Genomic DNA, 22,016 nt, shown 5'->3' with positions numbered 1-22,016 from the left:
TAAGACATGTATTGATGTTGAGAATTTATACATATATTTTATCTATCGAAATAAATTTTTATTATATTATTTCATCACAATTACATCCTCCTCGTATCCGATGTTCTTTTTTTTCAATATTACTGACATGGTGATTAACGTAAAATATTTTATTAATATATAGACGTTTCTCCATAAAGTAAAATAATTTTATAGCTTAATTAATTAAATACTTTTATAATAATCAGTATAACATAAATGAAAGAAGTGTGGATTATAAATTGTCGCGTTTAAAATATATATTTTTAACCTAAATATATAATAATTATCACAACGTAAAAATTGTCATACATTTAGACATAGTGCATAATGAATCACGTCTTAGAGTTCTACGAATTTTCCAATTTGTCTTCATCATAAATAAGTTATATATATATATCGCACGCCCGCAAGAAAAGTGGCACAAGTTATAAATATAAAATTGTTCAGAAAACAGGAAAGAAAATTGTGTATTTTTTTAAATTTTTCATTACACAATATTAAATATAAATTAATTTAGAGCTAATCACACATATTGTTTGTTTCAAGTTCTTTAGAAATACGTATTAATGTTGTTAGTGTTAAATTGTCCCTAAAAACTATTCCTATTTTGATTTATATCATTTTTTTCTTGTGTCATTTTACTTTAGAAAGTATTTGAATTTAACTTGAATCATTTTCCTGATTGAAGACCAATATATACAGAACACAATCTGCACATAATACGAAAAATAATAATTCCAAAAATTTGATTTTTACTTGATTGTTGCTTTTCTTGCGGTGATGTGATATGTATAAAATGCAGATAAGCAAAAAATTTATTGATGAGACAAATAGTCGTTAAAAGAACATGTATTTAACGTCAGTATATGGCTTAAAATACAGCTTATAATAAGCTGAGAAAAACGTATTTTAGTTCGTAGATATCAAAAGCTATGTACGAACTAAAGCTATATGTAAGCCATTTGAAAAAATATAGATTATATTGAAAATATTGATTTTACTCCTAATGAAGTACGAAGTACGAATCTCGATAAGACTGCACTATTTGTAAATGTACATGATATTTGTGTATTTCATGAAACCTCTTATGCTCATTCGTTCTTCAACTCTCATAACTGCAGTTTAAAAGACATTTTGCCAATCGATCATTACAAATTTCAAAACATACCTGAATCCTGTGCTAAAAATATGTGTAAGAATGATCATGAACAGCCCTTGACATTAATTAGATCGTTTTAAAAAGAGCTATCTATATATAATTTGTAAAACAGGTATCACAGTTTCAACTCAATGTCATAATTGTAAAATTAAACGTGCCTAATGCAAGGATCATAACTCTATAGAAGCAAAATATGTCGTGTCCCTTCTTGTAAGCTTCAACGCGAATTTAATATTTTTGCACGTTTTATAAGTACCATTTAAGGATAAAAAAAAGAACGTTCAAGGACTTTTCTGCAGTGCGCTTGTAATACTCACTTCTAATGGTATTTTAAGATCAATATAAAAATTTCACTTCCTGGTTTTATATATCCCAAGAAGGCGGAAATCCGCAACCAGAAAAGCACCGAACCCTAATTATAATCTAAGAAATAATCTACGAAAAAAATCTGTCGCTATCATCGATAAAATTACGATATCCCGAGACTATATATGAACCGTTATCCACAGATTCAACATCGCTTGTAAAAAAGAAAAAAAAAGAAAAGAGTTAACTTCCTCGTTCAGCAGGAAGAGACGGATTTCTGTCAGCAAGCGTTATACAAGTAGCTCTACGGAGATCGACGTTACGACGCTATGAGAGTCGTTTCTTCCGACGGCGTTTCGCTGTTGCCGTTGGCGACGATGAGAGCCTTCCCCTCCAATCTGTTGTCCAGCGAGTTGTCCTTGCTACTCTCGCTGCGCGACCTGCTGCCGGAGATCATCTTGAACTCGGTCAAGTTGTTGTCCGCGTCGAGGAGCGCCGAGTCATTCGCCGCGTCCCTGGCCTGATCCGTTCTATCGTCGGAACGACGACGCGTCACGTCCACGTTTCCGTTCGATGTTTCTTCGTGTAATTGTTCCTTAACGTTATTAACGTTACCCTCGACGTTTCTCGTCGCAAATCCCGTCGTCTCGTTTTGTTTGTTCGACTGCTTATTTATTACATTCAGCTCTACGTCCATCTGCGTCGCCCTGCCCGCGGAAGAGGGCCTCGCGGGATCGTCGGAGTTGTTCAACGACGTTTTGTCCGTGTTCGCCGAGACGTCCGAGCCGTCGCTCCCCCGACGATTTCCGTTCGCGGCTTCCGATCCGTCCCGAAGGCTGGCCGGTTCTTGCGCGTCGACGCGATGACGCTCTTTTCCCTTTTTGGCGGCGGCGAGCTCGGCCTCTTTCATCGCCGAGTGGATGACCGGCTCGGCCCACAGTCCCGGGTTGAAGGCTGGTCCCGTTCCACCGAGCTCCGCCGGCAGGATGTCCGTCGGCAGATGATCGTGAAGCGTGCTGAGATTGTTACCGTGCAGATGAATCTGCGAGGAGAGAGAAACGAGATAACGATCTTTTTTTTTGCGCTCGGCGCTGCATCTGCAGTAATGAGTCTAAACAATAATTTGCAGCCATTTATGCATATTTCCCCCGAAGGTACCGATTTACCGAGACACTCATCTCGCTCTATGTTTTTCTTGCAGATTACGTTGCACGCGGGTAACAGGAATCGATTATGCGCGCGTCGCGTAATATCTCCTGGTATGATAAAAATTAAACTGGACAGAGCAAATCGAATAGCTGAATTGAGCCAAGCCAGTTGATCCGCTATGTTTCCACGCAGATATATAAATAATAAATTTTTGTTACGATAAGTGCCAGTAAAATTTTACAGTTAGATCTTTCGTCGCGCGCACTGAAGCGCATCGATTTATAATAATTAATAATATATTTCAGAAATTTTTATTCTGCACACATGCCTCACCTTATTCCGTGTTTTCTCGTCCAAAAATGGCTTCACCAGAGCTAGAGTCGCCTGGACATAGAACGGCGCCGAGAGGAAGTGTATCGCCTTGAATCGGGCGGGGAATCGCCCACGCAAGGCAGCTATTAGGTTTCGCAGAGCCGCTGCCCCAAGTGCGCCGCCCTGCCGCAATGAGAATCCGCTCCAGTCTACCACGGCGACGAAACCGGATTGCTGAAAAAAAAAAGGTATAGGTCATCGTCAAGCGTTCGGGCGAGATGTAATAATGCCGGCGTGGCAGTGGGCGCCTAGTCTAGACTGGTCGTCTACATTTAGTTGAATGAAACGGTACTAGCTGCTAGTCTGAATCCAAAATGGAGGTTAGGATACGTTATCATTGAGCTGTGAAACCCGAAACCTATATTTTTATATATTAATATTAAACTTACATTTTCATATTACATCTAATATTTTATAACATTGAACTTAAATTGCTTTTTACTCGTGATTATTATTTTTCTATAATTTGGCTCTATATCGAGAATAAGGGAGACATCGACAGTTTTCAAATAAAATAAGCTCTTAAAAAATTCGTTGCTTTAAAATCATAACAAAGGTCGCTTTATATAATAATGCGATAATAGTCAATTTCGTAGGATCAATTAATTTAGGCGATCAATTAATAAATGGTGAGTGTTGCACCTGATTTCGAGGATCTTGAATAAGTATTTCCAGAACTAAGAAGATCGCTCGTTGAACAGACAATGCGGGCACGGCAATAGGATCCCACTGCGACGCTAAAATAACCAGCACGCATCTGCCTTTCCTATATAGATTTATGACAAAACAAAAAAAAAACAATAAATTATAAGATAATTAACTATCACAAAGAAACTTTCGTTGCATCCAGATTATGTTAACGACAATTAAGAAAAATAAGATTTTCGTTTTCCTTCTCAAAAAATTCAAATCAACAAAGATATTTAGATATTAAATAACTCAAGATTAAATAGATCAAGAGATCATTTTTTCGTTCTCGTAAAAAAATATATATATATACCCTTATATTAATTTAATATAAGGGTAAAATATTTATGCACGAAACGAAGCTTCGTTAGTCACGCATTTTCCGGCACGTACGCTGCGCGTGCCCGACAGCGGCGGAAGGGTTAAGAATAAATTAACAGGACTGTATGTCACAAACTAACTTGCCGCAGAAGCAATTCATTGTTCGCGTACCTGTCACGCGCGGGCAGGACACCCGGTATGCCCGCGCGAAGCGCGCGCTGCAACGCCGGGTCCCGGGCGGTGAGATTGCCGAAGATATCCTGGCGGTGCGTTATTTGCGCCTGATAAGCGGCTATCAGGGCCGCCGCCTGCTCGGTGCGGTACTTCCGTGCCAGCAGGAAGCGCGTGATATACTCATCCGTGCAATGCTCTAGGTCTGGAAACAACAGGACGGAGGCCGTTCGTCATTGCGATGCTACCCGTGCGAATGCCGTGAGCGACCGGAAGCAATTCGAATGTGAGTATTCCCCGGAAGTGCGTACGCACGCAGCACGGGCCCAACATACTAATATTCCTCCTTAATGGTCTTATATCGATGACGTTTATCTTTCGCGCGTTTATACGCAATTAAATAAAGGATCACTAACTTCTATTCAAACAGCTGTAGAAATATAGCTGTAATAGAATAGACGGATTTTTATATTGTATCTCTCGTTCGTTTTATCGTTATAAAAGTCGTTCAGAGCGGTACTCGTAATCCGATCTTAAGTATTTAAAGTCGTAAGTACAATCTCGGGAAATTGTACAATTATTAAATAAAATGTTAAGCCCGCTTAACTAGACTTAAGACGATTTTAAATATAAAATTAAATGTAAAATAAAAATTATTTTACTTTACATCAGCATTTTAAATATTCTGTTTAAATTATTAATAAGACAAAGAAATCCGCATTATAATAAATCATTTCGTCGGAAAATTTTTGATAATAGAAAAGATTTTTGAAAGAAAAATTGTACAGTCAAATTTCTCTTAAAAATTACCAGATTTAACGCCAAATGAAGTTACACAGATTTGTGTAAACGTTAAAATTATATTCTCTATGTCTTTGCACGGATGCGATAAATTTTGATTTCTCGGTAGTCGCACGTTTTATTTGGAGGACACAATTCCATTTCTTACCTACATCCGGCATTTGCCGAAGTATAGACCTGACAATCTTAATAGCCAGTTTCTTATCGCGTTTATCGAACCTGCCGCCTTCTTCGTAAATGCTACGGACCAAACCGCTGCTACGACCTCGAGCGGGATCGCACCACATATATTCGCAGTACTCGGCCATTTTGCTCTCTTTTTCGGACACGCGTCAGTGATCTGAAACATTACGATAAATAAAACATTACTTCGTCACAAATTTTATTTCAAAATGGACAATGATATTTTCCTAATATAATATCGATTTTTGACATTCTCGAAGCATTTAACTCAAGATTGATTCAAGAGAAATTTGACGAGTCTCTCATTTGCGAGAATTCATACATAAAAGATTTGTGATTGCGAATGTAAATCTAAAAGCGTATGTTAATTCTGTTGAATTTAATTTAATCGTTAGAGTTTAAATAACAAAATAAATTCGAGGCGAGCACAATCGCCAAAAAAACACGAAAAGACGGGGTTCAATTTCCTTGAAAAAATACACGCGCAGAAACATATGTTGAAACATAAACGGGATAATCAGTTTTTATTTCCGAATCATTAATTGTCACCTATATATAGGTGATATCTGGAGACGGTGTGATTTCATTTTTTTGATTATCAACACGAGAACGCACGTTCGAGCGACGACAGGAGGAGAAACGTGTTCGCTTGTAAAAGCGCGACGCGCTCTGAATCATACGCGGCGCGTTGCGTTCAAGCACGACTGCACACCGGGCAACAAAGAGGATGTGTGTAATGTCCGATGGCTGATTCGCGAAGTGGCTTGTGTACCTAGGAGCCGCTCCCATTGGACAAATAACGCGATTTATCTGGCGAAGCGTAGTTCGCTCGAATTAAGCGATAATTCGCGATCGCGCCTGCCCGACGCTCGGAAGACGATGCGACATAAAACGCTCGGGCGACTCGCGCGTTACTTTAACTGGAGAACAAATCGAATCCGAGGAACATCTAGGTGAAGGCGAAAATAGCGTGAAATAAACAGCGTGAGACTCGATTCGGGGAATTACATCTCGCATTTTCCATCGCGCTGATAGCGACTGCCTCGCGAAGCGCGTTGCCCCAAGGATGATTCACGGAGAGCCGTCCTTGTGTGAAGCGCGTCATGCGAGCGTACCTTCGACCGGTTCGGGGCAATTATTTCGCGAAAGTCTCGCAACGACCTTCGCAACGGACGGACGATCGATCGATTTGCGATCCCTTAATACGGCTTTCCAAGCGGCCGTGCAACACGGCGACGTACGGTCGAATCGATTGCCTTGGGATTGTATGACATTGCGCAGAAATCAGATCATTTGTCGAGATATCGCGGTCGCGACACTCGAGTCGGAGAACGAAGCTGAGAACGTTCGTGTTCCCTCGTATCGGGCGGTGGAAGATTTGATTTGAGTTTATAAAACAAACTGCACGCGATTTTTAATTGTCATTGACGCTAACGAGGCAGCGCGATAAATGGACGAGATTCCAGAGATAAGCCGCGAATGTGATGAATGAAACTGAGAACGATTGATATCCCGACCGGCGAGTCAAGGATTCGGCGGTGTCAGAAACGGTATTCAGGTCTGGTGAGTCAAATAAATCATCAAAAAATTTTTACCCGCGATATCCTGCGGTCTTCCTATCGCAGCGCAGAATCCTTGATGTATCAATTGCAAAAATATTACCATACAAGACCAAACTATTTCCATATATAAATTACGTTAATTATGTTCGATTAATAGATGCCTGATCGAGAAGATAAATATAAATGTAACGAAAAGCAAAAACTGGACTGCGCAAACGTGTCTAATTCATACCGTTACGTCAGATTTATTTCCGTCACTCCGCGTGAAGTTTACCGAACCGATAATTATTGCGACGGCAACGGCGGTATAGAAGTCATGCGTATACCGGCGTGCAAATTGAAAGCGACGACGAAAGAAGAAGAAAAATACAAGTAATTACAGCACGTGTAATTGCAGCAGTCTTGAATAGTTAAGAAAGATTACGAGAGAACGCAATGGACACAAAGGCTTTAGCGAATGCGGGAAGAAAAGTTGACGTAGAAGATAGAAGAAAAGGCGCAAAGTACACCAATACTCACAGTGTATCGGACAGCCTCTTATGCACAAGTCCCGGAAGGAGCAGAGATGACTCTCTGTGCGCTCCTAATCGGGAAGCGTCGCGGTGACGAACACGACGCGAGGACGAAATCAGGCAGTGCACCTGCGCGCCCGAGCGAACTGTGCGCGCAATGAAGAGTTACCTGGACTCGCGCGCGGCGGCCGCGGCGGCGTCGATTCGTTCGAAAGTGTCAGAGCGTTGAGAAACACGAGACGGAGAGCGAGGGATAATAACCACAACGGGATTATACGGTGCGAGAGAGGAAAAAAGAAACGGAACGGAAAGAGTTCGCGAACGGGACAGAGATAGAGAGAGAGAGAGAGAGAGAGATAGCGAAAGAGAGAGGAAAGCCGGTTACCAATACCTAACTTGCCGCTGACTCACCGCTCCGTATTTTTTCTTGCACCCCCGCTATTGTAGTTTCTCGTCCCGAAAAATGAAAGATGACCCGAAAGATCGTCCACGGTCCACCACACGAGCGATATCGCGTGGTGGCTGGCGCACGGCTGGCGCCGTGATTATCGACGAGCGAAGAAACGTCGTCAGGGCGACACGAGTGGGTGGTCTGAGGCTATGTGTATGTACGTGTATGTACTTAGCCACGCGAATCGACTCTCGCAAAACTCATCTCTAGGATTCTAAAATAATGATATTTCTTCAGGATGCAAGTTTTTCGCTTTTTTTTGTAAAAATATTTATTACAGGAAACAATTTTTGGGATATATTTCGAAGATGAATTAGTAAGCGGAGATATGTGTATAAAATATTGTCTGAATGATCAATAGTTATCTTTTATACGTGTATGTGTGTGTAAAGATTTATACTTAGACTTATTCAAAATAATTTATATCTAAATTATTCATATATGCGTATATAATTCATTGTCAGATATTATATACCTAAATTATTTTGGAGAGGGACGCAGATTGTATGCGAATAATTCTGTATCACAAGATTATCTTAATTACTGAAATAATAATTACTGAAACGAATTTTCGAATCATATGCGAACAGTGATGACTGATGGATAAAAATAGGAGTCGATAAAGTATATTATTAAATATTGAATACAGAGACGACTTCTCTTCTTTTATGAAAAATAAATTCATGCGTTTCCGAATTCTTCCGAATTCGCTTATTCTACGTAGTGCATAAAATATTGCATGCGCATAAAAATTTGCATGCTGCATTCGTTGCAAAAATAACACGTCATTAGCAGCGTCCGATCGATCGGCAGGCGCGCAGAAAATTACCAGATGTCCATCGTGAAACATTCATCGCAGTACAATAGCGCGCGAAAAAGATAACAATGCACCGTGTCTCCGCTCCAGAAACGCAGAAGCTTGACGCTTTAGCTTTTCGCCATTCGCCAACTGTACGATGCGCGCATTCCTTTGCATATGTTATTCATTTGCATATGTTATTCCTTTGCGCACTAACGATACGCGTTGCGCAATGTGCAATGCAATGCGGATAAGGAGCGCAAAGTAGATTACGCCGCGTAACGCAAGCTAACGTTCTTAAATCTAAAACCGCTTCGCTATCGTGATACAAATATACTTTGCGCTTCATTCTTACACTGCTTTAATTGTATTCTCGACTAACAGTTGAACGATCACATCGTAATCCATGGCGTTAATCTAAATCTTTCAAGCAGATGAGTTTATATTAAAATTTTGCGCGCGCGCTTCTGTTAGTACACAAAATACATTCATGATTACCATCTCTCTTTTTTGAGTTTTGAAATAGCGAGTAAAGTAAAATTGTGTAATTCGATCAGGAATTTCATTAAAAATTAAACATGTTTCTCGCGCTGCTTCATGAGCAGCGCACGTAGTTATTATACATATCAAATAGTTTTTATATTCCCTTTTAAATCAAGCGACGCGGTCGCACCGTGACGCTAAACTGCATAAAAATGGTACAATTTTACGTGCGATTTTATTTATGCATTTAAAAATAAATTAATAAATATCATGCCTCTAGATTTTGAATTAGCGAACGTAAAATTGTAAAATTTCATTAGGAAGTTTATTAAAAATCAAGCATATTTCTCATTTTCGGAGTAAATCTGCATGCAAGTAATTTATCAAATGACGCGGTAGCGTTGCGACATCAAAGTACACAAAAAACAAATAATTTTGCGTGCGCTTCTCTTCATATACTTGAAAATAAATTAATAACTATCATCCAGATTGCTCAATTTGGAAATAGCGAAAATGCTGGCGTAAAATTGTGGAATTGGATTGAGAGAGGTACAAAAAATTAAGCATGTTTCTCGCGTTGCTTCAAAACTAAAGACTTCATTATTGGCGTCTATCTATAGGCACGCGATACGTACGTGGTATGTATTCAAGTATATGCATGACTCAACTTGTGCGCCAGTCGCCAGTTGCAAAATCTCGACTCTTCTCACAATCATCAGTATACCATCAAACCGCTTGTAGAGATATTATTGGGAAAATGTAAATAATGTAGAGTCCGCGTGTAATTATGTAAAATGTCGTAAACAGCAAGGCAAAAAGATGCATAAATATAATATAGATAAACGTAACGACCTTCCCGATAACTCTTGTCGGTTGATTTGGTAATTCCATACACGAGCCGAAGAGCGACAACTGTACTCGCAAAACATGAATAAAAACGGCTAGACAGAATTTTCCGGACTTCACCGAGGCATCTGCAGTGTAGCGATTTTGCAAACGTTCTTCTTCTGCGCGGAAGTCGTTCGGATTCTTTGTTCTGAAACCCGCTTTCGTATTCGTTCGTGCGACGCGTGACGGTGCAGTTGTATGTACATGCATATCACACGTCTGTGCGCGAGGAAGAAGTTGCGTAATGTATAACGGTAAAAACGCCGTATGGCAGCAATAAGGAGTTGACTGTTTCCTCCACTGGCGCATTCTACCATTCGTACATTACAAGTCTAATAATTAATATATAAAAAATCCTGCAATCTACGCAATCCATCATTTGAAACACTTAGACGGGATTTTATAAGATTGGATCATTTCAAAAATATTTAAAAAATACAAAAATTTTTTAAATTCAATTAAAAAGTTTAATTATAAATTGTTACATCATTAATAAAATGTAAGAAAATAAACGATATACACAATTACATTATTATTAACATTATTTACTAAATTTATTTATAAGTTATATTTATTAAATATATTATTAAGTAAAAAAGAATAGTAGATCTCTAAAAATTTTCTCCAATCTCTAAGGGGATTATTAGAACTCTTGCGAGAGAAAAAAATGTCAGTTATAAAAATAATTGAATATTTACTAAACAGAGAGAAATTATTACGTAAAGATTATTTTAAATTTTATCTGATATAAGTATTTTGAAAAAAAATTGTAAATGCATTGTAAAATCTGTCGAATTTGAATGTAAGCAAATCGAACAACATATATCATCTATATTGTAGCTTTAAGTATCTCTTTTTTCATATCTAATTGTAAATTAAGCATCCGAAATGCCAGAGGCAGTGCCAATATTCTGCGCCGCGTTTTGCACAAACCGCGTTATCGCCCTAAAGAGGGCCCTAAACGAAACCCGATAAAACGACAATATTACTCACGTAACTGGCACTATAAAGCCTGATAATGGGGGCCGATCGATTTCCGCGTCGGTTTACATCGCATCTAGTTACTCTTTATATGTATGTATGTTTCATATGAGTATCTGGCTTTACCACGAGTGATATTGCGTCTTAAAAAAAAACGTCTAGAAAAAAGGACAAATATCTAAAACAAGATCCTTTCATATGGCACAAGGTTTCCAGAACGAGCGTGTGCGAATGTGTATGAAAAGTTCTCGTAAAAAAAAAAACCGACAAACACGTCACTCTTATAATATGTATCTGCAAACCTCACACGGTATATTATTTCTTCCTTGCACGATAGATTCGCTAACCTTTTACAACATTACGGCTGTATACTTATACGTCTCCGTGCAGTGCACTTTCACCAATTGTGCTTGATTGCAACACGCCTAACCGCGCATTGCGATATAATGTAAATTTTATGACAGCATTATATTATAAAAATTTCCAGGAGTGCTAGTACAAATTTTATTATAGCTATACCAGATGGCAATTTCAAGCAGTTTCAGAATAAAAAGTTGTAACCTTGAATTACCGCCGACAAACGATGGCCAATGTCGGATGGTCCGAAAAAAACAGTCATTGAAATATTTACCGGAAGTATTGTGATACTTTGACGTTAATAATATCTGATATCAGAACCTAATAAGTAGCACATGTTAACATACGTTTTTTAAATGGCTTATAAAACATTAGACACGTTTAAGATCAAATTAAATACAAACAATTGTAAATTATAGAATTGTGCAATTATATTATTTATATAATATATATTCTACTCGTTGCGGAATAATTCCTTGCAATCTATCTATTGTTTAAGAAAATGTGAAACGTATATGAACCAACACGTGCTACCTGAGAAAAGTGTGACCAAATACAAAAATTGTAACTATATAAAGTAGTATAATACAGAGAAGTAAATATCAATTGTCAACTTTTATGCAGAAATTTTCGTATTTAATCACTCTTCTCTCTCTTTTAATTATATATATATATATATCTGTACATTTATATTTATACACACAAGACATACATATTTAATTGAAGTTCATGCAGCGGAAGGTCATCAAGATTATATCGATGAGACGAAAATCAACACAGCGAAACTTAACACACACTACAGATTCGTCAGAGAAACTTTCGCAAGACTTTCTCACTTCACATTACACGCTGTATAGTTCGTCAGAACGAGCAGGCGGTTTCGGTGGATCGTCAGGAGCACAGGAGAACCGGGAATCACCGCGGGAACGCGGTGCACGTTCGGTCGCGGAGATTGCTCGCGGCCCGGCGATTATTGCTGGCGCATCGCCGTCGGGAATTCCCGCGTCGCGTTCCGCGGATATGCCGCGCGTGCCGATTTAACCGCTATACGTGCGCGTCAACCGTCGAGGAAACGCCGCGCCGCTCGAAACGTCCGCCGCGAAAGCCGGCGCGATGCCCAGGTAGAAGGATTTTTCCCACCACCCGATCATCCCCGCCACTCTGGCTGGGCCACGTGACTTACCGCGACAAACTCAAGCTTTAGTATACAATTAGTTAGATGAGAAGTTTAGAATTAATTTTTCCTTTACTTCGGCCGTATCTTTTCTTACTATATCTGTCGTATTTTCTGTTAAACTTTTTAAGCTCTTTAAAGAAAATTAAATGAGAACAAGTGCAATTTATAGAATTGAGCAATTACACTTACATAATATTCTATTTGTTGTGGAATACTGGGATTGTTCTTGCAACAACAAATGCTATAGCTGCAGGTGTTTCCGCGATACATCAATATAGCAAGCGGAGTAATTTAATAAATTTCTTATCACAAGCATCTCTAAATTATTCAGTCAACTGAACTTGAAGATAATTTAAAAATATTCATATTACTTGTTTCATATTTCATTCTTTTTCAAAGTATTGATTGTCAGAATGATGACCTCTCCACCAACCTCTCGGTTGAATATGTCGCTACTGACAGTCACGTGACCGCTAGACGCACTACCACGCATGCGTGAAAAATCGAGTTTGGCATCAATGCCGGCGATTCGAAACGTCCAGAGGACGCGACACGGCCGGTCGACACGACTGAAAGTCGCCGCTCGATGAATACAATGACAGATTGACCGTGCTGGTTCAGGGCCGTGACTAGAACGAAGTCGGTTGTACGAATCAAAAGTAATTGCCTGTCCACGCGGCTTGGCGAATCAATAAAAGAGCATTATCGTCTTCAAACATTAACCGCGATTGCCATCTGTATTGTACTTACCTGTGTCAGTCACATGGAATTATGTTAATCCATGTAAAACACAGTCGTCAATTGAATAATTGTACGACAATTGAAATAAGCTATACGAAGCACTATAAAACTATAATAAACTATAATAATTGACGTAGGATTTGTAACATTAATCATTAATATAGGGCGTTGTATTATTCCGTGTAACTCGTTAAATCTTGATTCGTCTCTTATTTAGGATAAGCTTGTTTATTGTATACTCGCGATATTTTGGTATGTATCCTTAATAGCTGTTTAGTCTCTTTATAACCCCGCTGCATTTACTTTGTTATCCTTTATTACTCCTTTCCGTTTAACTAATATTAATCAATAATTTTTTAAATCGTTTGTAAGATGTTTTTGTAAATTCTGTTCACCAAGTTTTTCAAAAGTGATGGTTTCTCGGGAATAGAATTATCCTCTTTTAAAGAGATTTATTTATTCGTTTGATTTTATCACTTCGCAAAATTATTTAGATATCATAAAATTAAAATTGTCTTTTTTTGCGTTGTTTTGGAGAATTATAATTAATTAATTAAATGAAAAACAATGCAATGCTGTGGAAAAAACAACGAAGTTTTAAATTGCTTTTCTTTGAAAATACATATATTTCAATATTTCTCTTCTCTGTTAATAATGTCAGACTCTGTACTTTGTTGTATTTTGCCAAGAAACTTCATTGCCGACTAAGTATTTACTGTATATGTTTTAACATTATCGACTGTTTCAATAATACTTATATCTGACCGCGTTCAAGTTAAAACTGATGAAACTGCTACAGTCTGCTAGCCGAGCGATCGAATATGATTGTGATCGAATCTATACGTAAAAACCAATCAACGTATTCAATCATTCAGCGAACGGATTATAAATTCCTTTGTCGGTTTGGACGCGCCCAAAATGATTGCTATATGAATATTCAATCTACTAAGTCATCAAATTTTTTATTACGGATTATTTATACAGATTTCGGGATCTTTGTCTGTCTCTTTATCAAAGGATAAAAATTTAAAATTACGAAATAATGACGAAAAAATTCTTTAAAATTTTTCAAAATCTTATATTAAAAACTTTGTTAAATTAAGGTTTTTTTTATTTAAATGCGTTTTTACATTATACAAGATGTTCCCGGGTTATACCAACGCCAAATTTAAAATACGAATTTAGAATTTAGGACCTCAAAACAAAAATTTTGCTTTGAAGTTTACATACTCTCAAACGTTTTGAGATATTGACTTCTTAAGTTACAGAACTAATAGGAATGAATAAACTGAAATATCTCTTGATTTTTTTTTATATGGGATACACTGAAGCAAATAGTAGTATAAAGTGCTTGTTAATGATCTTCAATCATTAATCAACGGAGGATAAGCGTGCGAAGGGGGCGATGAAATTACAGACGCATCAGTCAGAGCCACTCGTTCTCTTATCGATAAATGCTTGTCTCAGGGCTGGAGGCTATCATTTTGAACAGTACATTTCATAATTACATTTTGATTGTAAGACAATAAAGAGAATAAATGTAGATTATTTCTACATTATTCATTCCTATGTAGTTTGACTTAAGAAATCAATATCTCTTAAACGAAGCAGTTGCAAGTAAACTTTCAGAGGAGAATTTTGTTTGTATTGAAGTCCTAAGTTTATATTTTAATTTTGGTAATTTAACCGAGAACACCCTATATAGTAAAAGTTTTAGAAAAAAAGGTATTTAAGAATGTAACAAAAATGTATAACAATTTTTTCTTCGCGGACATGTGGGATGTAAATTAAATACAGTAAAAATAAAAAGGTCAAAATAATCTTTAAAATGTATGAGATACGTTTAATTGTGAAAATTTATTCAGTTATCCAATTAATATTTTATGAGCCTACCGCGAGCGATATCAAAATCATCAGGCATATCGTTTCGAATAACTGAGAAAAAATATTATGAAATTTTACTCGTGGATAACTCGTATAATAAAATCCGAAAACACTTGGCTTTTGTATATTTATTTATATGCTATAATTATAGTATAGCGTACTGTCGAAACTTGAATCTTTTCTTTTAGATGCGTTTAATTTCAAATACTTATATTTGGCCACGTAATATTTTATAAACAAAATTTCTATGCAAAAACTAAAACTGTTCCACGTTCAAAGAAACTTATGGACAACATAGTAATTTAAACGGAATTTTTCGATTTCGACAGAGACGCGATCGAAAATTATACATATTACGCGTTTAATTTCAAATACTTATATTTGGCCACGTAATATTTTATAAACAAATATTATATTGGAAATTATTTATTTTCACAAATAGAAACAAAGCTTAAATTTGCAACAATTAACCATAAATTCTTCGACCCATTATACTTATACTCATTTGTTTAGAAAAACTAAATGCTTCTTTCTCTTATAATTAAGACATGCACATGGATAGTACATACTAAACTAATTAAACAATCTCTCACAAGATCATTACATTTCGATTGGTTTATAGTATTTTCGATACAGACACTTATATACATGTAAGTTATAATTCAATTTACATATATTTACATCTAATTCAATGTATTAGTGAGATGAAATTATAATTTATTTAAGATTTGACTGTATTATTTCTGATAAAGTCCGATGTGATAAGTCGATTACATATGGCCTTTACGCATAGATGACTATTTATATTTTATTTCTGGACAGCCTAAAATTATACAAAGCTAATTATCGATTGACTATGATTTTACTTCATATTTCTATGACATTATCACCAGAATTTTAACAAAATGTCTAAAATATATATATATATATATAATTTGACATATGTAATTGTTAGTTAAGTTAAAGTATCGAAAGTGTCCAAAAAGAAGAATCGAATTTGTTAGAGCCTAATAATTTTAATTTAATCCGTTCTTTATAGAAAAATACTATTGTATTAATGAAAAAACTATCAGAACGAATAGTGTATAATATTGAGGATTTGAATGATTTTCTAATTATTTTCAACAATTTTTTCGTAAGTTCGATAGTATTTATCCACAAAGAGTATTACATTTGCAAACATTTACTCTCTACTTAAATCATTGCATTTATGTTAATTTTTTATTTGAACATTTTTGCACGTAACTAGTGTTTCGATCTCGTCTCGACGAGACGAGACTACTTGGTCTCGGACTCGGTCTCGGTCTCGATCGAGAGTCTCGTTGGTCTCGACCATTTTTAAACATTTACATGTTTTGTTGCAAATTTTTACTACAGAACAAATAAACGATAAAACAACCAACGTTCGCGGACGACATGGTTGTCGGTATCGTTGCGCAGCTTTTTAATGAAAGAAAAAAGAACGCAACGACACCGACGACTCAGACGACTGTCGGTGATTTGTCAGTCATTTGTTCAATCACCACAGTGTCTTTCGTAAGAAGGCTCAGTTTGTGATCAGTGAATCAGTCCTTGGTCAGAAAACATTGCGTACGAATATCGCAATCTTGAATTCCAATTAAAAACAAGTAAGATGGAAAGTTTTGATCTCGAACCATCTACGAGTGCAGAACGTTGCAAAAGTTAAGAAACAAAATGTCCTTAAAAATCGAAAATCTCGACGAGACTGGCCGAAATTCTCGGTCTCGTCGAGACTCTCGGCGTAATAGTTTCGATTTGAACTCGGTCTCGATTTGAAAACAAAGTCTCGGTTACGGTCTCGATCTCGATCTCGATGTCGAGACGAGACCGAGACCGAGACCAGTCTCGATATCGTCCGAAACACTACACGTAACTTTGCATAAAAACATTTCTGAAATATATAAGAAGATCGAGCTTATCAATCATATAAATATATGTTTAAATGTTTTACAAACATCTATTTGATCAAAACTAATTGTAAATATACCGGGACTGATTATATAATATGCTCTACACTTTTTATTATACGGTTTCACTTTTATAGTATTTTATGTATTTTATATATTATATATATATAATAACTCATAAATATTATAACTTACTAGCTATAAATATTATAACTTGTAATTATTCATAGATAATAATTTATAAATATTCGTAGACGTAATAACTTATATAAATAGATATACTTACTTAGATAGCACACAGAGTTCAAAAACAATTCATTTGTATATTAGTCATATTTTAGTCATATGTACATATGACTAAATTGATGACAGAATTGATGACGTCATCATGAATTCTGAATTAATTTTTAGGTGTAATAATCTTCAGAATTTTTAGAAAAAGAATTCTTTTTGCATCTGAAAATGAACTTAAAATTGATGACATATGACTGAGATTTTTTTCAAATCGATGTGCTATCTGGGTATATATTGTGATATATAATAATTTATTATAATATCTATTATTATAAATATTTTCTCCCCGAAGATTATAGAAATATTTGTAAATAATTTACGGAGACTAACGAATCATCAAAGATTTTTCTTTATATTACGCAAAATTTCCACGCAGTATGATAAAAAAATCTTTCAGATTATATAGAATACTCAAATATTTTTTACTTTTCCTTGCAAAAATTTTTATCTCTTGCAAACAAGTATGCTGATTTATTTTTTTAAATACGCAAGTATAATCTATACGAGAGTCTTACAATTAGCGACTCTTATTCGTTAATTTCAGTTGCAAGTCATTATACTAATTGTAAACGGATTGTGCTCACACTTTCCAATACGATATTGTGCGATATCATGCAGTATGATGGAAAAATATCTGTTGTTTGTATCCGGGAGCAGAGATCCAGAGAATCATACAATCTGTGATATACTGACCTCTCATATCAAACGTACAAGAATTTTTTTACGACATGACTCTTATATCACATGTACAAAGATCTTTTTTTTAAAGATCATTATATCATATCACTCATTAAAATTGCAATAACTACTATTTTAAGACGGTCTTTAAAAGAAACGAATTCGTTTATTTGTGAATAACTAAATTATATTACATATTATAACTAATTGTTCGGTTACTTTTTCATTGATAATCGTGTGTGTGTGTGTGTGTGTGTATACACGATATATATATATATATATATATATATATATATATTTTAATAACACTTATTATTCCATACTACTTTTCGAATTTATCTTAATTCAAAAATTAGTATTTAGACATACAACGCTTGCGTGTAATTTATTAATATTATACTTATTTAATGAGTTATTTTATTTAAAATTGACCGAAAATTGGATGCTATAATTCAACATGTAAAGCCAAGATTATTATAATCTTTTTTGTGATATCGCACGCTTATACTTTTGGCAAATATAAAATCTTTTCCTTCTAAATAATTCAGATAATTCTTATATTTTTTTTCAATGGACAATTTAAACATTCAAAAATTATTTTCAAAGGACCTATTCTCTCTCTTTCTCTCTCTCTCTCTCTCTCTTCTCTTGTTTACTTTTTGTCCTTTTTTCTGATTTTTCATTTCGATTATTGTCTTTCAAAATTTGCTACAGTTAATATACTTTTTTGTAAGTTTTTATTTGTTTTAACTATAAAAAAAATACTTCTCAGTGCTCGACGATCTTTCAAAAATCATTCTTTTACATTCGCTAACGCCGCGTCTCGTGAATTTTTTCCGCTAGTGCGCGTCTGCGCTTCTCCCACCAAAGAAAGAAAGAAGATAACTCTCGTTAGCCTTGATAGAACTAAATCGTTAGAACGGCGAGCGCTATAGTTCCCGCGCTCAACAATCGTAATTCTCGTCGCGGCTGGTGCATTCGCGCATCGTCGATCGCGGTAAGCGCATCATCGTCTCGTCGCGATAACGCGAACGATAAAAATAATCGCGAAATGTTTAGCGCGACCCGGAGCTTAATCACAATCAGACGCAACTTTGCAACGTCATCCCATTGATAATAACTGTCTACGTATCGCATCGACGTTATCGAAGTTTTAATAGCGCCGGTTCAGTGCGGGCAGTCGGTCGGTGTTCGATTGTCAGTGCGCATCCGACAGCCGTGACTTGACACGCGCGTCGCCAGGGGAGTGGTCATTATCGCCGACGACGTAATAAGCGAGGTAAATGTAGATGCAATTATGTCTATAAGGAAACGCGTGCCACGTTTCTTATTGTTTCACGACAATGTCATTGAATATTTTACGAAATATCACTTATAGGAGAAATTCAGTACTGATTACATAAAACTTTTGCTGAGTCAACTTGCTTCTTATTATCTTTCTGTTTGTCTTGTATATCATTAGACTCTGTTGAAAATTAGAATATATAAATTACAATATTATATTTCAATAAAAAATAAGTAAGTGAAGTGACTCGTATTCAAGTAACAGATGCAAGGGGAAAAGGCCAATAGAATGAGCAAATAGGACGTCGAGAAATAAAAAGTGTAATATATTGATAACCAATTTAGTACTGGGAAACGTTTCGAGCCTCTTTTTCAGCCTTTTTGGACCTTATTTGAACTGCTTTACGTAGGTACAGAAAATGTACACAAAAATTAATAATAATTCAAGCACGAAAATATTTCGGAAAAACACGCAGCATAAATAATGTGAAGTCGTCGCTTTGCTTTAGAAATAACACTTTCATATAACATAATACTTTAAATAAAACATTTATATATTAATCATTTTTATTTCTCGACATCTATTTGCTTGCTCATTCTATTGATTTTTTTTTCCTTGTATTTAATAGATATTCCAAGTTTTATTAAGATACGACGCGCCTGTATATATATATATATATATATGTATATATATATATATGACTTCATTAATTTATTCATGTTTTCACATTGTTATACATATTAATGATTAATACGATCTATGTACAACGAGTGAGTTAATATCGTTTCTTTCTAAACTTCTTCTCGTCGTAAGAAATAATTCGATTGACATTTAAGTACGACGAGAATCGAGAACACAAAGCACTTGTCGTCTTATTATCATGAAGGGTTATTAAGTGTAATGAGTGCCTTTGACCGTCAAAGATCGTTTATATAACAGTCGGCAGAAATTGTTGGGTGTTCAAAAAATTTACTTATGATTATAATATCATATTGTTACAATCAAGGTTTTCCAATAGGAAAACCGTCGCCTCGTCACATCGTAGGCGTGCGCGCGTCTTCGGTATTGCATATAGAAAATTTCGTGTGGTTCAACAACCGATTTATTTCTCCAGTGAAAAATTCTCCCACGGCGAGAATATGATCACATCTGTGCGCATTTCGATGCAGCGGAGATTGAAGATATACGCGTGATTCCTCCTTGTCGTTGGAAGTCACGGAAGAGAGATACCGTTGAACTGAGAAGTTAAATAACTGCTCTGAGAAGCACTCGTCTGCATCATCTCGCACGCGAAAGACAGAGAATAGATTGCGAAACGTTATCTAAGAACCTAATTCTCTCGGTCTCAATAATACGTGACTTTAAGATGACGTTGAAGTAACGTCAGTGAATCTTACGTTTGGAAATCCTTCTTTGCAATTATATATGAATCTATATATAAACGATCCATCTGGCGATAATCGTCGCCAGATAACAAATAACACATTTGGCGACGAAATTGTCCCATAAGTAATATATGTACAGCTCTACTATATACGTCCATTGAGATTTCAAAAAACAATTGGATATAGGAAGCGATTCGTTCGTTTGCAGTTGACCTTCTTCGAATAAATTATATGGAAATTTTATGCTTATTTTATGTGTTATACGTGTTTACAGAATTACATAAATAAAAGTAATTCTACATAGATCGTATCTACGATCCGCCGGTATTGTCGCAATCATAAAACATATTACTTGGATCAAAATATTTTTCAAGGCTTAGTCTACGACTGTAGTTTTATAAAAAATTCAACATTTTGTATTGGTTATACGAAGTAATTTCAAATTAAACGGAGGCTTTAACAAAAACTCGATATCGTGAGAATAATGTTTTATAAAATGCTGTTTATTAAATAGATTGCCTACATTGAGTCTGTTACAGACGAGTATATACGAGCATATCTGGATATACTGGATATACGAGTATATCCAGTATAATTAACTTAATTGCTGTACGCATCAAGAAGTATGTAGATATTATATGTCAGTCTAATGTAAAAAAAAAAATTTTTTTAAACTTTGTATCAGTTTTAATATAAAAACAAGCAACGATTGTTTTTATGTAACGGTCTTTCCTGATACTTAATCCATATTTATTTAGTTGAAATATTATCTAAAATTATGCATTGTATAATTATGTGATAATATTAAATAATTCATACGTTGACATTAAATATTTATTAAATAATTAATGAATATTAAATATATAACGACACTAATAAATAAAGTAAAATAAAATTAACAATAAAAAAATAACAAATTTTATTATTGTTAATAATACTAAATGAATTGATTGAAGAACTCGATTTTATGCGTGTCACAAACAACAAATCCTATTTTCGCCTCAAGTTAAAAGATTATAAGTTTAATTTCAACTTTCAATTGTTTGAATGATGGCGACAATATCCTAATAATTAATTTATTGACGGGATATTACTTGGATAGACGATTAATAATTAATTTCAATTTTTGGATTCTCTCTTGATAAAAATTACGACCTAAAACTGCTACAATGAGTGATTTTTATTACATCGAATGCGAAGCGACATTGACAGAGAACGACGAGACGTTCATAATTAGTAATTATGATAATTGTTATACACAGAGAAAAAAATCGATTGTACGAACTAAATTTGTATAGTTGTTTGATCCAATGATTGATTCAACAATTCTTTAGTTGCATAAAGAAAAGTATAGTTTATTCATGTCAACCATCACAATTTTTCAATCAAGAATTAATTATACCAACTCAATTAAATCATTTTATTCGAAATACTAGTAGTA

General features: G+C 35.4%; 2 protein-coding genes across 5 annotated transcripts in view; one reads left to right on the top strand and one right to left on the bottom strand.

Annotated features, from left to right (window-relative positions):
- Positions 1-36: 36 nt before the first annotated feature.
- On the bottom strand, positions 37-12,004 carry LOC105454502 (clavesin-2-like). 2 transcript variants are annotated; one of them, XM_011697150.1, is made up of 6 exons: positions 11,916-12,004; positions 5,136-5,327; positions 4,187-4,391; positions 3,650-3,773; positions 2,969-3,181; positions 37-2,528 (listed from the first exon to the last, which is right to left on the bottom strand). In XM_011697150.1, exons 2-6 carry the CDS (start codon positions 5,293-5,295, stop codon positions 1,806-1,808), a joined length of 1,425 nt encoding a protein of 474 aa, XP_011695452.1. In that variant the 5' UTR covers positions 5,296-5,327; positions 11,916-12,004; the 3' UTR covers positions 37-1,805. The 2 variants fall into 2 exon arrangements, with proteins under 2 accessions (XP_011695452.1, XP_011695453.1); XM_011697151.1 differs by lacking the exon at positions 11,916-12,004 and adding an exon at positions 7,252-10,351.
- LOC105454503 (androgen-induced gene 1 protein-like) overlaps positions 3,113-22,016 on the top strand; it is a 37,749-nt gene continuing 18,845 nt past the window's right edge. Inside the window, exons 1-2 of one of the 3 annotated variants that reach the window (XM_011697155.1) lie at positions 3,113-3,195; positions 4,390-4,472. Coding sequence is in view for 1 of the 3 variants with exons in the window: in XM_011697153.1 (XP_011695455.1) it covers positions 6,659-6,733 (75 nt within the window). In the remaining 2 variants the exon portion in view is untranslated. Of the gene's footprint in view, positions 3,196-4,389; positions 4,473-6,327; positions 6,734-18,860; positions 19,185-22,016 lie in introns of those variants that run through there. The other 2 variants (XM_011697153.1, XM_011697154.1) reach the window with 2 other exon arrangements.

The sequence above is a fragment of the Wasmannia auropunctata genome, unplaced genomic scaffold, assembly GCF_000956235.1.
Source record: "Wasmannia auropunctata unplaced genomic scaffold, wasmannia.A_1.0 LD335985.1, whole genome shotgun sequence".
NCBI classification, from domain to species: domain Eukaryota; kingdom Metazoa; phylum Arthropoda; class Insecta; order Hymenoptera; family Formicidae; genus Wasmannia; species Wasmannia auropunctata.
This window is presented reverse-complemented; position numbering and strand designations above follow the sequence as displayed.

Excerpts from the sequence above, each read along its gene's own strand:
- LOC105454502 (XM_011697150.1), bottom strand. The coding sequence starts at position 5,295 with ATGGCCGAGTACTGCGAATATATGTGGTGCGATCCCGCTCGAGGTCGT. Across the intron at positions 3,182-3,649 it reads TTCAAGATCCTCGAAATCAG|CAATCCGGTTTCGTCGCCGT; the intron begins GTGCAACACTCA and ends TTTTTTTTTCAG. Across the intron at positions 2,529-2,968 it reads ACGAGAAAACACGGAATAAG|ATTCATCTGCACGGTAACAA; the intron begins GTGAGGCATGTG and ends CTCTCCTCGCAG.